The sequence below is a fragment of the Phaethon lepturus genome, unplaced genomic scaffold, assembly GCF_000687285.1.
Source record: "Phaethon lepturus isolate BGI_N335 unplaced genomic scaffold, ASM68728v1 scaffold55398, whole genome shotgun sequence".
Taxonomy (NCBI): domain Eukaryota; kingdom Metazoa; phylum Chordata; class Aves; order Phaethontiformes; family Phaethontidae; genus Phaethon; species Phaethon lepturus.
The window spans coordinates 11,044-27,032 of NW_010560891.1; the positions used below are offsets into that span (position 1 = coordinate 11,044).

The 15,989-nt window shown below is 39.2% G+C and overlaps 1 protein-coding gene across 1 annotated transcript; it reads right to left on the reverse strand.

Moving 5' to 3' along the window:
- Positions 1-15,446: 15,446 nt before the first annotated feature.
- Positions 15,447-15,632, reverse strand: FAM89A (family with sequence similarity 89, member A; the record flags this gene model as incomplete). The annotated part of the gene is given in 1 exon segment (XM_010293787.1): positions 15,447-15,632. A coding segment is annotated over 1 exon segment (186 nt), but the record flags the coding sequence as incomplete, so codon positions are not given.
- Positions 15,633-15,989: the final 357 nt, after the last annotated feature.

Sequence of the window (15,989 nt, forward strand, 5' to 3'; positions counted from 1 at the left end):
AATGTCAGCCCAGGTCTGAAGAAATACCAACAACATGATGACCATTTTCTAAGAATGGTATCTGCTAGCAAGCTCCAAAGACACTATTTTCATGTTGATAAAGAAGGTGATAGATAACAAACACTTGCATTAGTGGTGAGTGGAGACAGTTTTAGGATGAGTTAAAATGAGAAACTTCAGAAGTTTGGCTATTTAATGTGGTGGGCCATAAAACCTCTGCCTTAGCTTGTTTATTTTCCCATTAAAAATACAATTGTGTCACTATCCTAAATAGCTTTATAAATCTGGCTGCATAGCTATGGCTGTAACAAAAAAGGTACACTAAAAATATTCAGCACTGCATTTTGGCAGAAAGAGGAGGATGAATTGTTCCCTTAAGAGGAAAGAAGAGAGTGGAAAAATGTAAAAGCCAAAATTGATATTTCCACAAAAAACAGATTTTCAGAGAGAGGAGTGAACATTTGCAAACAGATTATTAGAGAAAAGGCAATTATTGCAGAGTAAAACTACAGTAGGAAAACTAAGTTGTGTTCTCTGGAATGTTTACGGAACAATCTAAAATAATAAAATATCTAGTTCTAGAGTAATCTCTAGGAACTATTTTTAACCAGTTTTAACTGGCTTGAAATTTTATGTGATCTCAAACACTGCTGCTTTGTTCTGAAAGCTGAAAAGAGAGTGAAAGGACTCTGATTCCCCAGCATATGTGGTTGTTTGGGATCCTGCTGCTTCTGCATTTTAATATTAAGCCACATCCTGTGTACCCAGCTCTCATTTGGCAGCAGGTTTAGTGGAAGCAAAAAGTGAAGTATGAGGCTGCTCAGCAATAGAGTAGTACTTGTTTTAAAAAAAAAAAAATATCAAAAGATATGTTTAGGCCTAAATTAGTGAAGAAAGTTCTGCACCTTTTTCCCCAGCAGGCAAAGAGAGGGCTAGTTGGCCCACAAAGGAACTGGCAGAATCGGTTTCCACAAGACAATAGTTAGGACACGAAGCTACTTCTTTTGTGCAGACCAGTTTCCATGACATTCCATCAAATGTTTAACTCTCTTGCTTCAGTTCTGGAAGGCTGTACTATCTACAGGTACTACTTCCAGTCTTCCTCAGGTGCAGGCTCCTGTTTGTGTTTTGCAAAATACATCAAATAATGTTTTGTAACATCATCAAGTTAATTCCCAGCAGGTTTAGAGTAAATCTAATTAATGTCCACAGAAAACATCAGACATAGTTGGTGCAACTGCCTCTGCCACAGTAAATTTTTCAGTCAGAAAAGCAAAAGGTTGCTGATTCTGTTTTAATAGATCAGAGGCTGATACCACTCATGTGCTGTTTGTGTTAACATTTGATGTCTTTCTGAGCATGTGATGGTATGGCTAGTGAAGGCAAAAAAACCCCACAAATTGCAGTCTCTTTTAAGTACATAAACAGTTTAACACTGCAACTGTCCCAGCAAGCACATAGTTGTGAAGGTGTATGAGGGATCCACCTTGCTACTAGTGTGAATCAGCAGCCAGACAATTGAGTGTAGGTGTGCAGTTGCTCACTGGCTGAGCAGCAGCTTTGGTAACACAGTGTCTAGAACATACTTTGCTTGACATAATTAGATATGGGGAGATACTCCACCCCCAAAAGCTTTTTTAAAAACAGTATGTTGCCAAAGGTGCTTTGAGTAGTGCTCATCTTCCTCCCACAATACCAGCACACAGTGTTGCAACAGAGGCTGCAGCTTGAGAGGGTGCAAAGGGAGCAGTAGATCTTTTAGAAAAGCTTTGGGGATGCTGGTCTGGCATGCTTTCATTTTCATTGGCGTGCTCCTTCACCTTCTGCCTTGAGTTTAAGGGGGAACGAAGTGCTGCAGCAGAGAGGATGACACAAGAATATGTACTAGGAAAATGCTGGTGCCTGCTGAGCCAAACCCTGTTTGTTATTGTAGGTGTCATCTGGCTTTTACCCAGCTCTCTGTTCATCTTAGTACAATAGGTTGTACTAAGCTGATAAAGTTTCTCACCACTCTGAATGTGGTGAGAATTTTCCTCTTCAGGAAATGTACATTCTTTCTACGGCCAATTTTGTTTTTCTAATGACGTAACAATAGTGCTTTGGTTTGTTCCTTAGGTTAGATTGGTTTGTTTGTTTGTTTGTTTTTTAATTAATCTTATATATCATGGTTATACAGAAAAGATTTTTTTTTTTTTTTTTCCGCCCCCAGAAATTTCTCCCTTGTCTGCTCTGGCTCTGGTTTCAGTCTAAAGGCTGAGTGGAGGACATTTAAGTGTGACTAATGCAAGGGGAAGATTTTGCATCACATGTATTGTAAATATTACCTAGTCAGCAGCAAAATTGTACATATAATGTACATAAATTTTTGTTTGGGAACAGTTTTCTTAAATTAAAGTTTATTTTGAATTTAAAAAAAAATTGACTTCAAGACATTTTCTGAGTCTTATTCAGAAGACCTAGAATGGACATGAACACATTCCAGAGGAAGAAATGCTTATCTATTGTGTCACATTTGCCAATAACATATCAGTTATGTACTCTGTAATGCCATCAGAGGCCACCACTGTCCTTACGCAGCTTTGAGGATGGAGAAGAAAATTAAGAGCTGTGGAACGAAAGCAGGTGTTACATAGGTTTTCAGTCCTCAGAGGCATCGTTATTGTCTAGTAATGTAGGACATTCTGCCTTGTGTGGTTTTATGACTAGTCATTTAGCAGAACCTACACGGCAAATATTTCATAAATCTAGGGGGAACTTGAGAATGCTCCCTGTGTGTGTGTGGACAGGTGTGTGTGCATTTTTGATGCCTTTGGAAAAGGATTCTGTATGGAGCTTGAGAGAACCTAGCCTATTTTGAGGTCCTGCCTGTTTAAAACAGCCACATCTCTCTGGCTTTTATTCCTTTTTGTCTTTTGAGCTCCGCTTCCTTCATAAACTCTGTGCAATGAAATAGTCATCTGTGCTGGAAAATGAATGACAGATAGCCTGCCCTTCTTATGTATCTTCAGTTGCTTCCTTAGCTTTTGGTAAAGGATTTACTTGGGTTAAAAATATAACAGCCTACAAATGAACCCATGTAAACCCTGAGTTTTGCTTGGAATCAAAAGGGTTATTGTGGCCTATGGTAAATTCGTGGGCCTGTGGAGCAAACTGCAGAATTCTGTCAGATGAAATGCACAGAATCAATGATGTTGTTCGGACTTGGTTGAGCAACAGTCTAGTGATTGCACAGTGGGAGCTGGGAACTTTAACTGCGTCCATAGGTCAGTTAACAAGTGTTTAGCAACTACTCTACACAAAATTGGAGAATTAGAGTATAAGCTAGGAATGGTTAAAAGAATGTAGGTGTCAGCCAGACTTCTACAAAATTAAGAGTTGAGAAGACTATAAAAACTAAGAGGATTGAATCCTCAAGAAGAATTAATATGTAAGAAAAGATGCAGTGTAGATGAGTGTATAATTAAGCAAATATATGAATGTCCTACTCCTAAGTTTTCAAAGGATGAACATGAAGGAAGAATATTATTTACGGTAGACATTTTTGTAATAGTCTAAGTAATATCATGAAATGGCAAAGGATGTCTTCCAAACAGTAAAGTCTATGGGTTTCCCTAGAAAAGTTACCGATAACCTCATTACTTCAGTGGTTTGCATGCCGTCCTTGAAAATACACTTTCATGAGCAGAATTACCAATTGTACAGAGAAAGAATTAGTCACTGTGAATATGAAGAGCTGTGCAACAGCAGACCTCCCTTCATTCTGCAACAGTGTGTGTTGCATTAGGTTTTGCTGGTGGAGGCAAGGGCTACTACCCGTGTGACCTCATGCAAGTACAGACAAGCGAGTCGTTTCTTCCACAAGTTGTATCTCGGGCATCTGAACTGCCATTTGTTCGCCCAGTCTTCACCGAACTGAAAGTAAAATAGGGCATCTGCACTGGAAAACTATTAGTAGCTCATTTCTCACAATTATAACAAGAAAGCCATTGTTTTTCAGGAGCTTGCATGCTTTTGCAATCCATCTACTGTCCCCTGACTGGGAGTCTTAAGCACCACAGTGCCATCTGGAGTTGAAAAGCAAAGCATTGTTTCCAAAACTGGAAGGAACATAAAAGCACTATGAGTACATATTCTTTGATTAATTTTTGTTTTGTAAAATCACAAATTCAAGCTTTTAAAATTAACATTCCTTTCCAAAGAGAAATGTTAGAGTGAATTTAGTGATGAAAAACAGGTCACAAAATACTTGTTTTGGTGACTTGGTATCAAGGTCAATTCAATATATGCCCCATGAAAGCTATGAAATGCAAATTATTGCAGCATGGTATGTCTTTGTTTAAGACATAAACAGTCCTGCAAGCTGGTATTATTCTGAGCAGCCCTACTGAGCTTAGAAAAAATCCATGTGGCAAAAGATGTAGCGAATGCATTCCTCCACTGCTAAAAATCAATAGGAATTTTGTTGCTGAATTAATTTGAAACCCAGATTGCTGCAGTTAGAATTTGCAGGAAGATGTATAAACAAGATTCCCATTTTTCTCTCTTGCCTCTTACAATGCTGTTCTGACCTTTTTAGTCTTTCCAATAATGCTTACTATATTACTGACGTGGCTAGAAAGAAGATCTGAACATGAGGAGCTTTGCAAAATCTTTTTCTGCTGTCCTAAATTTGTAAAGCTCCTTTGATCCCTGTATAAATAAATGGGAGGTCTGCAAAGTGTCTAGCAAATACTGCCAGTGATGTTTTAATTGCTATTCATTAGGATAATAGTTATCATTTGGTTTGTTTTTTTTTTTTTTCCCTGGGTAAAAATGTGGTTTAAATTCCTTTACATAGTAGCATAATGGTGTAAACTCACACAGTTTGTATGTGTGCTGGGTGCTGCAGAAATAAATCCAGATGACCCCCGTAATTTCTTATCTCTAACTGTAATTCTGAGTACATTTTTAGGCAAAAGAACTGTTGTCCGTAACCTGCACAGAAGTGCATGCCATAGCTATCTGAGCAGAGGAGTGGGGACCTGAATCCTAATCCTGGCTATAAGACTGACTACTGCTGTGACCTTGAGCAAGTCGTACATGTGGCTCCATAAAATGATTGTACCTCCACCAGGATTTGGGGGAGGATTAATTTGTTCATGTCTGCTTAAAAAAATGAGAAGCATTAAGTCCTCTCAGCTGCAAGTTGTTGGGAGTCAGTCAGCACCATGAATGTCAGATATTGAAACAGACATGCCAGAGACAAGAGAATGTGAATATTGCAGGTGACGTGTTTAAAGAAGTCATCTTTGTAATGTTAAAGGAAGCTTTAATTCTGACCCTGACTGGCATACAGTTCTATAACATCTGAAAATCTGAAGACTTTTAGGGGTGTATATACAGCAAATCATGAATCCCTTATTGTGAATTTTAAGTTACTGCAGCTGCTGTGTGCCAAAGTAAAATGGAAATTAGTTAAAAATCCTGGAGGGGAGGGAGCTGGCACATTAACTAATCTTACTTTTTGGCTGTCTGAAAGGAAAATTCAGGTATCTTACTTGACAGTTGGAGGCTTTGAGGTAGAAAGCACAGGCAGGTCTTGCATAAAGAATTTTTTTTAAAAATATTACAAACCATTGGTATCTTTTCAGTAAATGAATTCTGTAACATTGCACAAATTTAAACAAGACAGCAAAATCTCAACAACACAGGAGCACTTCCACTCACCTCACATTCTCTTCTCAGAACTGCTAATTCACTCTGTAAACATCGGTGGGTGTTATCTTTATAACAGGTATAACAGGTGATTCCCTGACACCCATGCTGTAGCCCATCCGATGCTGTCATACATGCATCACTCCTAAACTTTGATCCCTTCTTCAGTCTCTCACTTCACTTCCAGTATAAAGCTTTGGTTCTGACCTTCAAAGCCACTGATGTATCATGTCTTGGGTACAGCAGAGATAGCATCTCTCTCTCTCAGTAGGACTACAGTGTTCTTTTGATCATGAGAAATCAAAAGCCGACAAAAGTGTAATAATAACCAGGAAGAAAACATTCTCCATCGAGAATATCCACTGTATAATAAAGTGCCACATAGAAGCACTGGGAAGTATGGCTTGGACTTTGCAGGATAGGGAACAAAGTGAAGGTATCACTTTGAGCATAGTCCTTATAAATTTTTTCAACAACAGGAATCTCTCTCTCCCTGTGAGGACATTTTTCCTACTTAATAGTGTGGAAATAGCAGGTGGGTTGCACAGCAAGGAAAACACAATCTAGCTCTTATTCTAGTCCTGGGAGAGAGCAAAATGAAAAGAAGACAGTGCTGACTAGTGAATTTTTTCAGCAAGGTTGGATAGATTACTCAAAACCTGTCCTTTGGAAAAGCAAATTAACCTTGCTGTGGATGAACACAATGCTAGGTATGTATTTCTCTTCTTTACATAACCACATGACAAGACTTAGTTTATATTAAAACTTGCATCTTTTCAAACTTTTACACTTCTTTCATTTTAAGTGGATTTTTCCCCAGAAACTTACTTGCTCAATTGAATTGTGCAATTTATCTAAGTGATGTGTGTCTCTGTAAATGGAGAGAGAAGAAAAGTCAATCCTATTCTTAAAGCTTGCGCATTTTCTGCCTTATCTATGTATGAAATTGTGCAGCTTCTGGCCATATAAAGGTCCTACACTGAAAGAAAAGGCCACCTGGGAGAAAGGCACCTTACCCTCACAACAGTTTGACTATTGTGCCACAGGACAGATTGTATCAGTTAAAAAAAAAAAAGTCACATCTTTGATAAAACAGCATCAGAAACATGTACAGATCATGTCTCGCTTCCCTCATCATTACTCATCTGCTTTCATTTTAAAAAATGCCAGCACAGTGATGCTAATCTAATTCAGCTGCAGAAGCGCTTTGATGGAAAGTTGAGAGAGGTGTTTTTAATCCTCTGCAACACGTCCCGATAGAGGACAGCGAAATGAGAAGCCCTCGCGTGCGGATCCTTCCTCGCTGTAATGGCAGGGTGGAAGATGCTGTCTGTAATTTCATGCCATTATACCAAAAAAAGCTGGCTCCTCTAAACTCCTCGCTGCAGCAGCTGCTCCTGCAGGCTCAGCTCTTTGTCCTGAGCTGGCAGCTGCCTCCGCCACCAGTGATGGGAAGAGTTTTGTTTTCACAGAATGGGATGGGGCTAGAAGTGAACTCAGAGGTCACCTGGTCCTTCCTCCAGCCGCGAGGCCGGACGGACGCTCTTGGCAGATGTTCTCACTGGCAGCCAGAGATCTTGGCTCCAAAAGACCAAAGCTAAGCTGCCTTTCCTAAATTATGGGGGCCTGTCAGCTTTTCCTGCAGGCAGTGGCAGTTTGATGCCCTGTTGTTTTTCAGCTTTTCAACTATGACTGTTTATTCAAGCAATATGATTTTGTGAAAATATTAGATTTTACTTGAGGAATTCATTGTTAAGATGGTGGCTTGATCTTTTAGTAAGTTTGTGTCCTCTATTTTTGTTCTCCAGGTTGCACACTTCAAATTCTCTGCTACCCCCTGCAACAGCCTTACTAAGACAGCAACATGAAAATCTATCGGTCAGATTCCTTGCTTGTAGGACTACAAAGCATTTAGGACTTTTAAATAAATAAGGCAGCCTGTACCTCTTCAAATCTACTACAGGCTTCTTGTAAGGACTTACATGGGATACACGCAGTTAAGTTGAAACAAAAATATGACCACTGCCTACAAACTACAGTGTTGAGTTCATCGTGGAATGAGAGAACGGGCGTAGTGAGTTCAGTTCTCTGTTCCTGGAAAATAAGCGCATCTGTACAACTCCCTTCTAATTTGCAGGAGGAATTGTAGTGCAAGTTCCCATAGTCAGCACACCTTCAAGCAGACGCTCTTACAAATTAACGTCTGCGATAATTGTGAGATATGCTTGGCTTCTCTAATAAGGATTGGTGTATTCTATCCATACACACCTGCATCTGAAGGCATAGAGAAGAGTTTTATTCTCTATGAGAAGTGACATTGAAAGCCTAGAACAGTCCTATATTTGCAACACAAATAGAAAGGACTTTTTGAATGGCTGGCTAGTGGTAAGTGGTGCAGGGAAAAAACGCCCTGTTGTGTAACCATGTAAAGCACTGGAGACAAGACAGACCATTTACATACGAAAACTCAGACCCCAAGCAAATCTTACTGAAAAGGGCATGAGACAGATTAAAAGAAATGCATAAAACTGAATTCCTTTTTCTCCACAGGGATTAATGCAAATTTCTACCTCTCTCATTTATTAAATTTTAATCCTTTATGCAAGCGCAATGATGGTCCCCAAAATGCACTAGAGCTTTGTTCATAAATGTCTTTCCTCTTCTAAAAATGCACACAAAGAGAGGTATAAATTATATAGTGAATAGGTGCTATATATTCAATTTCTCTCTACAGGTTATATTGTATGATACAATGTATTTAAGGAACTGCTTCTCCAATTTGAGCAACATGACTAAGTATCAGTCAGAAAGAGCCAGGGTAATTCAAAGATATAAGCCAAGATTCTGTATGATTTGTACAATATTAAACAGAAGAAAAAAGGAGTATCGAGAGAGAGACTCTTAGAGAGAATATAGACATGCCATGTTCAGACAGGATGAAAACCAAATGGTAACAGGCCTTTGATATTCTACTGCTACGAGAAATGAATTTTCACCCTGATCTGATGTCTTATTTTTCTTTCAGCTGATTCTGATAAAATGGCCTTCCCCTATACCAAACAACTATTTTAGTATTTCAGTAGTTTACCTTTTGTGTAATGTAGCATATAAAAAAGAATTTTATTCCATGATCTGAACAGCCTATGATGTCATTTAATACTAATGGAACAAGTTAGAAATGTAGTTCTGTTTAAGCCCGTACTTTACCTGTTCAAAACTTTGCATCACTCCTTGTTAATTCACCTCTGCATGCCCTGCTTGGACTTCCCAGCATCTTAAGCAACCCTAATGAAATTGTAGGCTGTGAGGGCTTTCCATACAAAAAATTAGTGCCACAGGTTTTTGTTACATTCCAGATTCAGATGCTGTAAAGGGTTGAGTTGAGAGGAAAAATAATGAAATGTACTGTCCATATCATCCAGGTACTTTTATAACTGAAGTAATGACCTTATTATGTTGCCTTTTTGTAAATGATTTAAAAGGTTCTGCTGTTTGACAAGTCAGAAGAGTTTAAGCAAGAGCTGGGAGGGCTCAGATAGGCAACTTTATTGTTTGTGGACAGTGCCTGGTATCCTGAGCCAAAACGAGCTTTAAAACTCTTAACTCGTATGTCTAGCCAGATAATCACAGGGACATTTCTGACACATGGAAGAAATGGCTGTGATTTCTGAAAGAGAGTAATTAGCGCTGCGAGGAGGATTGAACTGCTTCTGCTAACATGAATTTAAGGCAGTGTTTGACGCAGGATTGAACTCTCTATGCACTAACAATTCTAAACAGTCTGCTTCGGTCACATTTTTTAAAATTCTAATAATCCACGATTTGCATGGGATTTCTTCTCATTTTAAATTGAGGAATTCTCAAAGATTACATTCTCTTAAAGACATTATCTTAACAACGTCTTAGCATGAATGCATTTAAAACCATGGCAAAAGTTTAAGGAAGAGTTGAAATAGTCACAAGCCTGTGTTATTTCAATAGCAAATGGGTTTGTCTCTTTAAATTGCATACCAACCTTATCTGAAAAATGTAAATTCTACTGCTAAAAGCACATTCCTCTGAAATCAGATGTAGGCTTCATTACTCAGGGCTGGTTGTTTCCACATTCATCTAATTAATTTTCCTGAATAGAAAGCATGAGAGAGTGCCAAAAAAGTAAGGGAAACAGACTTCTGCAGTGAATATTCATGCCCACCCTCCAAAGTTCCTCTGGCATTTAAAAACAAATGGCCAAACTTACTGCTGGTCATCTGAAGGGAGAACTCCTTGCTAATCCTACTGCTTCCTTACAAGGCGTAATAGCCCCGCAAGCTGCAGGGGACAGTCCAGCACCCATCGAGCCTCACCTATGGGTTAATCCATCACATCTGCCCTGGAGCACATCTGGGTTCTGTGGGGCCACCTCCGCTCTTTCAGACAACCTCAGCTGGGGAGACTTTGTCACCATGTGCAGACTGCTCTGCACAGATCCCCCAGGTTCTTTAAGCCGTGGCAGAAACTAGTCCTTGCAGCAGACCTTGCATGTTTGCAGATCTGATTGCATAATTAGGGTTGCCAAGATCATAGAACAGCCAGTTGGGAAGCTGTAGCACTTAAGTTAGGGAGCTTTGAAATTCCCAGAAAATGTTAAAAGTAATATAAGATGACTTTGCAAATAAGGCAGAGCGTTTAACTACTTTGCTAAGAAAACAAGTTAGTTATTTCCTTAGGTCATACAGTGTTGTCTAGAGTTAAATTTAGTAGCTTCAGATAAACCAAAGAGAACAATGGATGGAAAAACGTACATCTGAGGCATTGTTTTCTGAGAAAATGCACGTGGTATATGAAAAGTAATATGAGCCTCAAACTCCTGTGGTAATACAACCTCTACAGGCAGGCATTACGACAATAGGACTAAATTCTTTGAAGTGGCTGAAGGACACAAAGCTGTATGGTGGAAAAGAAAAGACCTGTTGATAGGGTTCCTTTGGCATGTACCTGATTAATCCTCTCGTTTCACATTCCTCCCCAGCAGTCAGCTGAACGACAGAGTGGGGGAATTAGTTCCCCTTGCTCTCAAAGCAACCTAATTCCTCAAGGAAAATGAAGGGCTTTAGCTAGGCAGCAAGGCAAATAAAACACATTCTTTCCAGTTAAGCAAAACTGTGTACCTGCAACAATGACTGTAACATTAAAAACACATGACAAGTAGCATATATCCAGACTCTAAAACAGGTTGAAAAAGGACATGAAAAATCCCCCAAGCTGTGAACAGCAGAACTAACGAAACACAGGATCATAAACAACTTGTGTCTCAGGACCTCAGCATCTCCTTCCAAACTGCATGAAGCTCCATCCTCCAAAAACTTGGTGACATCCCTTGCCACAACGCTCACCCCTTCCAACATCCCATTTAGTCCCGAAGGCCACACCTGGGGTCTTCCCTCCATCCCTTGCTCTATTCCCAGTTTTCATCCTCACTCGCTAAAAGACGTGCTGAACACTCTCACCTCCTTCCCACACCACCCACTGGCACCCAGCACCATGGGCGATACGGCACGTGCCCTGGCTGCTGCAGAGCTGCCGGCAGCCGGGTGACCACCCAGCTTTTGCTCTCTGCCTGCTGGGTGGCCAAACAGAAATGGTGAGTTTTACCTGTGATTCTGTCTGTGGAAGCGGCAGTAAAGTCTCTCTCCTCCTCCTGCTAATTTTTACAAGGTTTGTAAAAACAGAGCAACTTTCCAACTTCAACCCTATCAGATGTGGTTTACAGCAAACAGACTGACAGAAAATGCATGGGCAGAGTTATTGCATAAGGTTTGTTTCCTTAGGAATTAGACTAAATATGAGGCAAAACTTTAAGTTTGTAAATAGGTACTAAGTGGATCAACTTTGGGGCTTTGCTACTCTCCTAGTTGCATTTAAAATGTTGCAAACTATTATTTACAAAAAAAGTAAACATAATTTTTAAAAAATCATCTTATTTTAGAAGGTCACACAAAATTATTTGGTTACCTGTAATTAGGAACTAAATTAATTACAAATATTACAAAATTTTTGCATAATCCTTCTCCTAGCCCTCCAATTTCATGTGACTACACTAAATTTTGTATTAAAAACTCAACTTTGGCAAGCATCCGAGTCCAAGCTACCCATGAACAGAGTGCAGTTTTGCCCCATGTTTATTGGAAAACTCTTTCTTTGAAGCATATTTTTGACAAGTCAAACAATCATCTACTGCATTTCACTGCATTACAAAGTAGTACCTTTGAAAACATTTGTAGTGTGTACTTGAATACCTCTTGTATCTTAGTATAGGTACCATGCAGCTCTTCCATTGTCTTGGAAATAGAGAAGACCAAGCAACAGCTGATTTCAGAAACAAGCCCTGCTTCAAAGTCCATCCCCACTGAAATCAATAGGGCTAACAGTGAATTCACCAGGATCCGAAGCTGAACCTAACTGCTCATCTGTTACAGCTGCCAGGGCATCAGCCACCCATTTTTTTTATGACACCTGTTTTGTCCAGAGTGGAACACTTATTCAGATTCTTCTTTCTGTAGACTGAGAACATTTCCAAGGGACTAGACTGTAATGTAGTTATGACTGTATGACTCTACAGTTGTCATAGCAGTAAAATGAGAGTAGTATGTTGTTAAAAAAAAATATCTTCAACGACAGCTAGCACAGACCTAACAAAGCAGTTAGAAATACTGAGTTACCACATTTGTAGGCCCTTTGGAGAAAGGCCAGTGAAGAGTTACCCATGGTAGATTAGATTGCCTTCTGAACTGCTGTACTTACAGTTGTTTTCATCTCTGAGCAGTAGGAGCCTGACTGTCCTTCTTTCCTGGAAAACCTCTTTTCCTGTGCCTGCTCAGTACTGGCTCAGCTGGCTGTGCCGTATGGGACAGAGAGTTACGTGGTATTCACTGGATAGGGAAGTTTTCAAGAGTTTGTTTCCTTATACCCTTAAAAGGTATCCTTAAAAGGTTGTGTGTAATTCAAATTGGGGTTACGGAGCAAAAATAGGAGAGGAAGTGTTGCTGGTATGTGGTTTGGACCAAGGGTAGCAAACTTCTGTAGTAACACAGCTTGTTCCGTCATGCACACAACCAAACTCTGACTTGAAGTTGCACGTAACAATTACTCAGTATTTAAGCTATACTTTCCTACCAAGCACTTCTCTTTCAAAGCAATTTCCCTGCTTCATGCTGCTATAATGTGGTGAAGAGATATAGCTCACAACTGAAACGCCAGGCACAGTAATCTGCCTCTTTAGCAGTACTTATTGACTTAATAACAAATTTACTGTTTTTAAGACCTTTGTCTAGCTAGTCTGCCAGCCTTCACAGCGTTTGAATTTGCCATGAGAATAGCAGAGAGAATAACTTCTCTCCCATGCAAGAAGGTGTTATGAAAATGGACAAGGTGCTGAAAACTTAGCAAGTCCTAATAATCCATCCTTTTTCCAGTGCAGATGATGTTGTGGTTTGATGCCTTGAGACGTTTATGCTTCTCTTGGTATAGCAAATACCAGCCAAACATTTCACATTCCCCAACTCACAAGCATACTGCATTCAAATCAGAAACATAATATATAAGAGAAAGTACTGTGAATTTTGCTCAAGTCCATTCTCACCAATGGGACTATCAATGAATGTCACTGTGTAAGGATTTGTAAAACAGAATCTTTAATTCTAGTAAAGACAGGATTTTCTCTGTTGAAACCAAAAATAAGTAAAATCCAATTAAGACAGAGAAGTAGGAAATTTCCATTCCAAATATAGGCAGGTAGAACCTTTTCCACTATAATTTAAAAATTGCTTGCTTCAGTCCAGGAGTGATGACAAGTCCTAGGTTTTTTAGGGGAAGGTTGGGAAGGGGAGAGGGTTTGGATTCACTGAAATGGTAAATTAAAATACACACAACATTAAAAAGTTATGCTAAACATCATGCTTTTTATTTTTGGGGGAAGAGCAAGAAAATAGCAGTACTTCAGCAGACTAGAAAAAGCGTCATCTAAGTATCAAAAGCACAGCAAATTATATTCAAAGCTGATACATTCTTGAAGTCAAAGCATAAAGTTGTATGTACATATGTATGTATATATACTCATACATATATACACACATACGTACTTTTTAAGTATAGATGTAGCCATTTGGATTATCAGTGTTTGCCTATCATTCATTTTAGTTTTAGTTCATTACCTTGAGTGAAGTAATCGGACCAGAATTAACATTAAAAAAAATCCAACCATTGCCACAGACTAGATAGAGAATTTACACACATGCACAATTACAGCACAGTCTTTACTCCTGTGGCCTTTAAATTCCGCTAAAATAAGCCGGTTTTACAGGGAATGCACAAAAACTCCACCCTGGTAGTCTCTTGGCTTTTATCACTGCAACATCCTAGCCTTTGCTAAAAACTAAGCGAGGAGCTACCCCAGAATGTGATCTCCAATTCTTTCTGTAAGCTGTATGCATGCCAGACATGAACCATGCAGAAACCCTTTGAGATTTAAGCCCTTAATTATTAGCTTGTGTCAAGATTCAGGCACTGTGCTTTGCAGCAATCTTGAAAGTTAAGAAATTAAAATCGTGTTGGGAGCTGATTTTACTTAAAATAGAGAAGGGTGAAGACTCAGATAGTTGGCAACTCTCATTTTCCAAGCTGATTAAGCATTGCGTGTACACACTATGAAATAATAAAAACTTAACCAAGTGCTTTAGTAAGTTCTGAAAACAAAAATAAGTTACATTTCAAAGAACAAGTTAGTATAAAAAGTTTTAACATATGCAAAGTATGTGCTCAAAATACTTATTTTGCATTTTTAAAAAGAGCTGTAGTCTACCTTACAGAAACAAAGTTCACCCAGTATAAAATATTGCAATTTGTCCCATTTTGTCATATGAGATTTCCTTATTCTTCATATGATTGAGAACACTTGCACAAGAGTTCATGGTATACCAAGCCACATAGTGGCAGACAGACTATGTTTGAATCTGTGCTTTTACTATGCAGTGCAGTAAAAGCTAAGCAAACCATTTCAGAACAGAGTTTAGCGGGTCAAAGAGCTGTGTTGATGCGAGAAATCCAGACCATAGTATAAAAGTTAATGCCAAGTGGCAGTACCAAGAAAATGTATTAGATCAACAGAAAAAAAACTGCTGATAACATTCACTATCACATGTACAGCTTGTAAGCTAGGAATAAGGAAAAGTCAAAATTAGCTTAAGGAAAAAAAAAATTTTGTAATTGTGTAAACAATCCATCCAGCACAAAACTGGATGCAGGTGACAGGAGCAGAACTAGCTCAGTAGAGCTCAGAATGTGCGTGCATCCAGATGCCTGTTCAAAATCCATTTATCAATACCGTTGGAAAAAAAAAATCACCTATAGCTATTTACACGACAGCGGAGGCTTCCCTCCCCCCTTGCAAAGTTATAACTCAGGAAGTCATTGCTTTCTTCTACAATTAAAATTCCAGTTATAAGCTACCAATGTTCGCAAGTTGAAAACACCCACCTTGAAAATTAAATTGAAAACTCTTGTCAAGCATGTTTGAGGACTCTTCAAAGTTAGAGTACAGCACTCTCCTCAAGTGGTATTTGCATGAGTAACTTGTACTGACAGCCTGTTAAAATAAGTGAATTTAACACAACTCGGGGTAGCTGGGTGTTCCTCCTCAGGAAGGGGGATCCATACAGATTCCAGTCGTTCTTGCTGAGGTGTGTTACAGAGAGAGAAGGACAAAAGAACCTCGGTCAGCCTGGAGGTGAATCTTCCTGCTTCTAGAAGTATTCCTCCTCTTCATCAAAAAAACCATTTTCCAGAGCGTACGTGCAGTCTGCGTTAGAGTCAGCTTGGCAGGCACCTTTGTATTCTTGAATCGATTCATACAGGGAGTACAGCTGACACAGTAATGACATATCCAGCTGCCGAAGGCCAACCTGAGGGGGAAGAATTCAAACAAACAAACAAACAAACAAACAAACAGTATTACAATTGTGATTTTACTGGCAGTATAAAGCTATATATATATTTCATCACTAAACAAGAGGATCAAGCTTCTTTCTACCTTCAACAGTTATGAAATATGGAAGTATAGTTCACTTTCTAAGGTGACAGACTCCCCACAGGATAAACTGGAAAAAAAGAACAAGGAACAACGTGACGCAATACAGCAGCACAGTGTTCTTCAAGATTTTGTCATATTACAACACCCTGCTTCACTTCCAGCAAGCAGTTCACTCCTGCCTGAAGCATTACAGATAAATTCATGAACTGTATTCCTCATTATGCAAGAG